This window comes from Parasteatoda tepidariorum, chromosome 5 (assembly GCF_982258835.1).
Source record: "Parasteatoda tepidariorum strain Cologne lab strain chromosome 5, Ptep-v5.0, whole genome shotgun sequence".
Lineage (NCBI taxonomy): Eukaryota > Metazoa > Arthropoda > Arachnida > Araneae > Theridiidae > Parasteatoda > Parasteatoda tepidariorum.
This window is the reverse complement of record NC_141759.1, coordinates 39,961,137-39,969,575: the sequence shown is the minus strand read 5'-3', so window position 1 is coordinate 39,969,575 and position 8,439 is coordinate 39,961,137. Positions and strand designations below refer to the sequence as shown.

The 8,439-nt window shown below is 27.0% G+C and overlaps 1 protein-coding gene across 1 annotated transcript in view; it reads right to left on the bottom strand.

The window, feature by feature from the left end:
* Positions 1–3,859: 3,859 nt before the first annotated feature.
* Positions 3,860–8,439, bottom strand: part of LOC107438055 (serine palmitoyltransferase 2) — a 40,824-nt gene continuing 36,244 nt past the window's right edge. The window contains exon 11 of the mRNA XM_043045009.3: positions 3,860–5,363. Coding sequence (XP_042900943.1) covers positions 5,277–5,363 — 87 coding nt within the window. The 3' untranslated portion in view covers positions 3,860–5,276. The remainder of the gene's footprint in view (positions 5,364–8,439) is intronic.

Genomic DNA, 8,439 nt, shown 5'->3' with positions numbered 1-8,439 from the left:
TAAGGGTAAGATAATACTTTGTTGAAGAATTTATATATATACTGATGTTAAATCTCAACTTATCTGAACTGTAAAAGTAGCAAATGGGAAATACGTCTGTAAAATAAAAAAATAAAAAACAAGTATAGAAAAACCCTGTACCTGCTTTCTTTGCATATTTTATTCAAATGAGTGGAAAAAAGCTAACAAATGAACAACTTCATAAATGCAATTGAAGAAGGCTTATCACTGAATTTTTCTCATGGGTTATTTGTCTATGTCACTCGGAGTATTAAACGGGTACTTAGGGTTATAAAAGGAATTTTTATTAAAGTGTACCTCCTACCACCATTCCAGTGTTAAAAGAGATAGGAAAATAGTAGACTGTTTTAAACCTTTTAATTTAAATAAAGTGTTCTTCAAGCAATGTAAAAAGTTTCTTCACAAATATAATTAAATTTTTTATATAAACTTAGTCAATGAAAAAAATTATTATTATTATTTTGTTGAAAAAACCTATTGGGAGCAACCTAGCTAATTTTTGTGAACTCATATCACACTTCTCGATATTAAATAATTAATAACAAAGCTGCTCGGTTGACAACACATTTAATAAGTGTTACAGTAACTCTTTACATATTCTTAAGAATATTTGAATGAAGTAATAGTTTGAAAACAAAAATCTATATTTTCCTTCGACATTTGAGTCTGCCCAAAGTTGAGAAGGATAAAAAAGAAAGACATACTATATTTTTTTCCCTCGCTTTTATTGCATTCAGTCTGCTCACACAACATGTACTGAAATCATTCATTCACAATTGAACCATTAAGAAACATTTGAATGGAATGTAAATCAGCACACAAGCTGTTCAGAAAACAATAATTGGAATTCTAAAAAAAAACATCTAAAAACAAAATTTTGTAAAAAGAAAGTGTACATCTGTACACAGCATAAGTCACACTGTAAAAATATGCCCCAGCACTGACATTCTACAGAAAGGAATGTATAAATAAATAAAAAAACTACATACATGTATAAAAAAATGAAAGCTGTTTAAATTAATTAGAAAACCAAGCTTTCATAATTAAAACACTAACTAAAATAGACAAAAATATTGTAAGCAAAGAGCATAAAACTTATATTCTACAGGTTACATTAACTAATTTAAACCTGAAACACTAAGCTTCTTGATGCTGGTTATAATTGATTGATATTTCATCAATTTAAGGCAGTAAACACGTACAATCCAAACGTGAAGTAAGAGGTGAACAACTAGTAAAATTTTTATCAATAACACACAGTTGAGTCAGATATAATCAACAATATATATATATACGGGATTAATAGATAATTTATTTTAAATTTTTGTGTAGTTGCATATTTCTTTAAGTTTAAACGCACAAAGGCACTATTGTATAATATATTTTATAACTTTATATGTATATATATAAATATTTTAAACAGTTCACAGAAAAATAAGCTTTACAGCATTCAGAATTAGTAATTTAAATGGAATGCAGTTCTCCACCTTCATGATCTCTAAACATTTTTTAATACATTATTTTTTAAAAATCACAAATTAAATGTAAAAATATACAAAAAGTATTGTGCAAGAGACTTTTTTGTTAGGAATGTAATCAACATTTAATACATAAGTAACACGCCAACTTTGATTTACACATAAGTTTGATCAAAAAGGTAAATGCATATGAAATGTTAGGTTTTTAATTTTATATATCTGCTATATCATTAGAGCTAGAAAAAAAATGTTCAGCAAAGCAGGAAAACTAATTCAAAACTCTTAATAATTCAAATGCCATTATTTAGTTTAAAAGTTTGGCAGAACATGTTAAATGACATCTAAAAACATTTAAATAAACAAAGTGGTAATTTTAACTTTAAGATAGTAAATTTAAACATACTCACATTAATGATAATTAACTTAATTTTACTAGCTTGCTGAAAAAATTGTAAACTGTCAAAGAATTTAAATATTTAAAAAATAATTTTGAAAGTTATTGAAACCAATGCTAATATCTTAAAATTTTTTAAAACTTCATATTACGATATGAAGTTTTAAATAACATAATGATAGATATTACCAGCATAAGTCAGAATTTGCAGAAATAGAATAGAGCATTTTGTGAAGGTTAGCAGATTAATACAACAAAATATAATAGTGCTTTTTAAAGAATTTTTAATTTGAAAAGAGTTTGAGAGTAAAGAGAATTTTCTTAAGTCTAAAAATGCAAAAAATTGTGAAAATTGAAATGTGCAAATTTAAAATGAGTAAAAAATGAACCCCACCCCCCCAAAAAAAACAGGTTAGCATACCTCTACCTAAATTGCATAAGCAAAACCTTAATAACAAAATATTAATTAAAAATATTTTCTTAATTAATGACTGTTTAAAAAGTTAATTCAAATTGACTAGATAAAATAGTAGAAAATTTCAAAAGCTCAAATTTAATATAAAATGAAATTAAGCACATTTTTATTTGAAATTTTGTTTCAACTAGAAATAAAAATGATACCCAAGCAAACAGTTACAATGAAACAGTCACACATTATCAACATAAAATCTTAGATGACATTAATAACAAAATTCTTTTGAATTTTAAGCTAAATTTTGATTTGAGCAAGAACTACAAAAATAGTTATTTTTTAACAAACAAAAACCCTGAGCAATTTCTAAGTACAATTACATACAAGGCATTCTTTAATTTCACAATACCAAAAACTTCTATAGTATGTGCACATTTACAGAAGTAAAATAAGATCTCCTGCATTATACATAACAGAGCTCCAAATTTTTAAATATTATATTACAGAAGAAAATGTATTCCATTAATTTACCCTATTTAAAATAATTAGAATAAATTATTAAAACATAGTTCATTTAATTCGAAATAATACTTTTTATCAAACTAAAATGTTCAAAAAATTAGGAAGGTATTTAAAATTTTATAATATGTTTTCAACATTTTTATACAATTTATAATAGTTTTTAACAACTTAAGCACTCTATGAAGTTATTTCAGAATCCAATAAAAAATTTTACTTTTGCAATCAATGCTGCTTTTAATTGCTAACATTTTGAACACAATTTCTCCCCGATTTGAATACAAAAACACAATGACACGCAGATGATACAATAATGCAAACAAATGAATTCCGAACAAAATCAAAATTGAACCTTTTCAACTAAAGCACCAATTTATAAAAACAGATAAGAATTTCTTAAGACAAAAAATTTAATGTGCAACATATCCTTCCATGAAACAAAATTTCACAGGTAACATTTGTGACTTTCTGATGATTAGATATGACTATGAGACAGTATTTTTTAAAAATTAAGTCAATGACTGTTTTTTAAATACACAAGAAGTTTTAATTTGTAGCACACAAGACATCATCAAGCACTTTGATTTTTTTTATCACCTCAATTTAACTGATAATTCAGAAGGAATGAGTACCAAAAAATATACACACTCTTTGTGATAAGAACTCCTACAGTCCTGGCAGTTTAGAAGTGGACATGCAAATAGGCACAATAATTAAGAGTATGTGATAAAATATATGTCCGTTATTTTATCAGGCAAAAATATTTTTAAATTGTATGGATTATGTAGAGTAAAATACTATACAATATCAGCAATAGCCAAACAAATAAATACATTCTGATGCACTATCAATAAAAAATTGTGCTAGTGAATAGTTTTGCCTTAAAGTCTTTTACAATCATCAGCACTCTTGCAGTACAATCTTTTTTTAGTTAGCTAATCAAACTGTAGCACACGTGGCTCATTCAAAGATCATAAGTTTATATTTCTGCTTTAATTGGTCTTGATATTGAGGGAGCCTTTGATCTTTCTTGACTTTTATCAATTAAGTTTCATTTTTTTCTTTAAGTTCATCACTTAAATACTATAACTTAATAATTGTATTTAGTAAAAAAATTAAAAATTTATTTAACATAAAATTAATATTATATTTTGGTTGTACTCAAATTATACGATATATTTAAACTTGGACACCCTTAATAAAATAATCTTAGAGGATCAAATTTATGCAAACCTTGATGAAAAGATTATGTGAAATCTAGAATCATTTTACAATAGGGTATTAATAATTTAATTAATACAAAAGAAAGAATTAACATAAGTTGTAATCTTGAATTTCGATTTTACTAGTTTATAATCTGGACACATGGTTAGCTAGAGAAGAATGCAGTCCACTGCATTCTGTAGCTGCTTTTTATGTGTGTGTATGTGGGGGGGGGGGCAACAAAGTTAAATCAAGAGTTCATTTATTGTGTTAAGAACTTTCGTGAAAAATAAAGTTCAAGATATTCTGAACTGGCAAAACTGATATTATTATAAATTTCAATTACATTTACAATTAACACTCCATAATGCCTTCAATTACTTTTTACACTTGAAAAAAGAAAAATGGCTAACGTTGAATTATTAAAAAATAGGCTGAAGGAAATTTAAGAATCTAAACTATCAATTTTTTTTTATTATGAGTAAAAAGAAACAAATTAATATATCAAATACGCTAAGCTTATTTATATCACAGTTCTAGATTTTAATTTCAAAAGTGAAATATTTTGATGTGATCCTTTGAGCAAAACTAAATGTTTTATACATAGTTTTTCTCTCTAGTTCTATTATTATTTATTCAATGTTTATTTTTACATTAAGACTATCATATTTTTGATCTTATCAGCCAATAGAATTTCAGGAGGTGAGATTAGCTTGGATAATAAAGATTCAACTGTACTAGCAAATGCTGGTGATTGTTAAAGTACTTCCAATAAGTGAAAAATTTAAAACACAGTTTAAAAAGCAATGTTAGTTCTGATAACAAAAATAAAATATTTTAGTAAAAATAGAATTCTAACTAAAACAACAATTAAATAGGAGTTTTTCTGCTTAAAGCTATTTGGCAAAGTGGAAAATACCAGCTCTAGATAAACAAACTAGATATACTTTACAAAATAAGCAACAGAAAAATAAAGCAATCTGCATGGCACCAAAATAAAAGGAATGCATTTATATATTTGGTTGATTTGGTGTAAATATATTATCTAGAGAGCTCATGTAGATTTTTTTAAATAAAGCTAGTATACTTTGAACAATTCTATATTAACTAGAAGGGATAAGCCAGTCATAAAGAAGCAATGACTTTGCTTTTCCTCCAAATAGTATTTTAATATTACTGGACATTAAATAGAACACTTGTGGCGCACCAAGGCACTTGGTTTTTAAATTAACTAATTTTTCTCCTTAGACTAGTATAAGATTTCTTCTTGAGATCTCTTTTTCTTGGAATAATTCACCATTATTAGATATCCAACGCTTTCAACAACATCTAAAGCCTGGAAATGAAACAAGAACTATGTAAAAGTCATAATCTATGTTACATACAATTAAATAAATTTTTTATTACTGAAATTATATAGGGTTGAAATAATTTCTTGTAATAAAAATAGCTGAAATCTGATCTCCATAGCCAAATTTTTCAACAAAAAATAAGCACTTTTCAAGCACTCAAAAATATTTTTAAGCACTTATTAAAAATTATAATTAGGCAGGGTTGGCAAGTTTTTGACTATTGACGGTTTTATCCGAATTTAATAGTCATGTAAAAAAAAAACAACTCTTGGCATAGTTTTGACAGTTGTCAAAAATCATGAAATTGTGAATCATAAAACAAATGACGTTTTCATATGCTAAGGTCCGACGGTACGCCAAAATAGATTGGAGTTGAATTAATTGCGAAAACATCAAATAGAACAATATGAAGTGCATTTTTGCATAATACGCTGCGAAAATCAACAGGGTAAAGGAAAAATTAAGCACTTTTTAAGAACACCCAATGAAAAAAGCACCTTTAAGGGCTTTTAAAAATCGAAAATAAGCACCTTTAGGCACTTTTTAAAAATGCTATGCACCCTGAACTAACATCTATGAGGGTAACACATAGAGAAAACATTTTAGAATGGAATTGAAAATCATTTCTTATAAAATGAGAGATATCAACACAAAACATTTTTTTAAAAAAGTCAAATTACATTACTCTATTTTACAATGCAATCACTACATTTGTCAAAGCAGTTACTGCAACTTAAAATATGACACTAGCAGCATAAGTGGCTTTATGATGGATAAATATAACTATAAAACATGAATTTTTAAGAATAAATTCTGTTTGTTTTAAATATAACAGAAATTTCTTTTAGAGTGCATATAGCACTTATAATATTACAAATTTCTTCCACACAATTCTCTTCTATAAATGAGGAAATGGCAACAGGTCTTGAAGTGTCCTTCACCTTCAAAATGAGCAGGTAATTCATTATGATTGACAAAATTTTCAGGAGAATATTGACAATCACTACTACTTAAATTTAGAAATAATTACTGAATGTCATCATTTTCATTTCCACTAGTGAATCTTGAGTGTAAAGTCAACCTTTGCTATGACCTTCACATTTAATTGAGTTAAAAAACAATTGTATAATATCAACCTTTCTTATTTAAACAACTATATGCTATATGCTGGTGGCCGGGTTGTGATTATATTTAACAAATGTTCGGATAAAAATCAAGGCTATGGTTTTTATCCAAAGCATATGGCTATTTACAAAATTTGGGACTTTCCAAATGACTAATATTCATTGTTTAAAGAGAATAAGCTATTTTATTTGAAAAACCATTCGCAGGTTGCCCAAAACTGACTGACAATTAAAAAAAAAAAAAAAAATATCAGTTAAAGAAAAACAGAAGATATGATTAAAATAAACAGTTTATCACATTCTGCTCAGAAAGCAAAACAAGAGTGCTTATCCTCACTATATTTCAAAACAGTCACATTTCAGTTGAAATGTTTTGACATGAAATAATAGAGAGACACTAAGTAATGTTAGTTACATCTCTTACAGCTTAATAGCAACTAACATACTGGCAAATAAATATGCATGCAGTAGAAAATATTTTCTTTAAAATTAATAGTGCTATCTGTTGATAAGGTTAGCAACTAATTTAAAATTGATGAGAACAAAATATTTGCTTCTTAACAGGGGTGATTGTGAGCTCAAGTCAAAATTCCGGAAAATTTCATAAGTTTAAAAAAAAAAAAAAAAAGTTTAAATTAAAAAAAATTTAAACAAGGTTTTTTCCATTGTTCTCAATATTTCTTAGTTTACTTAAAATATATTTAAAATTTTACACATACACATACCATTTACACATACCTATGATGACTTGGAGAAGTAATTAAAATTTACAAATGGGTCTTTCTTTCTTGAGTTTATGATTATAACAACTATTTATTGATAAAAAATGAATATTAATCATGAATATAAGCTTATAAAGTATCTCTCTGGCTCTCCCTTACAAACAAACAAACAAAATAAACTGTGTTTTTAAGTTCCACCTTTGAAAATTTGATTTCCGGAAATTTCTGTGATCAATGATTTTTTTAAATGTCTGAACCTTCGATCTCCGGAAACTTCCGGATCACTGTCAGCGAAAATTCCGGAAATCCGGATTTTTTCCGGAGCACAATCAGCCCTGTCTTAAGCAGAATGCAGCAAATCAAACTTTTTCCTTTTGTTTTTCCCTAATTGATTTGGTGAATTAAAGGCCATTTTAGACTGATTTAGTAAGAAAAGATACTGAAATGGACTTCAGTGTGACATAAATTTATAGAATTGATGTTTGTTTTATAATAGAAATTAAATAAACATGCAGCCAGAACAAATTTCTATATTACAGTTAATTCTTGAAATCATTACCGTAAAACACCCAGACTCAAGAAAGTGCCCCTTCCCTGCAACACAATTTAAAAGTTCTTATTTTAAGAATTTCTTTATGAATTTGTTTCTAAAAACTGTTATGCTCCTCACAAATGGGTGCCCCTCATTAGGAATAAACAAAAAACCCTTGTGAGGAATTTAAAAAGGACAACTTGGGAAGATGCGATTGGTTTTGTGTCGACCCAGGGTTTAAGCTGAGTCTAAAAATTCATTAGCAAAAAAGCTAAAATCTGAAAAAAAGTTTTAGCAAAATGCTAAAATGCCATTAGGCTTATAAAATTACTTTATATCAAACAAGTACTGTAAGTTATCTGACAAAGAATAGCTTATTGTACAAGAATATCAAAAAGAATACCTATAACAAAAAAAAAAAAAAACACATTTATTATTTATCAAAACATTTTGGTTTATAACTAACAATCTTCCTTTCTTTCATGTTTGCCCATTTTACAAATGCTTCTTGAAAGTTAAATGCACTTTCAGGGCCCTCAATATTAATCATTAACAAATTGTTTACATGGTTGATTAACAACCTGTTTCGAATATTAGTTTTAATCAAATTAAGGCAGCTAAAGCCCCTTTCACAGTCAACAGTGTGCATTGGTATTGTTGCACAATACTCTATAACAGAAGT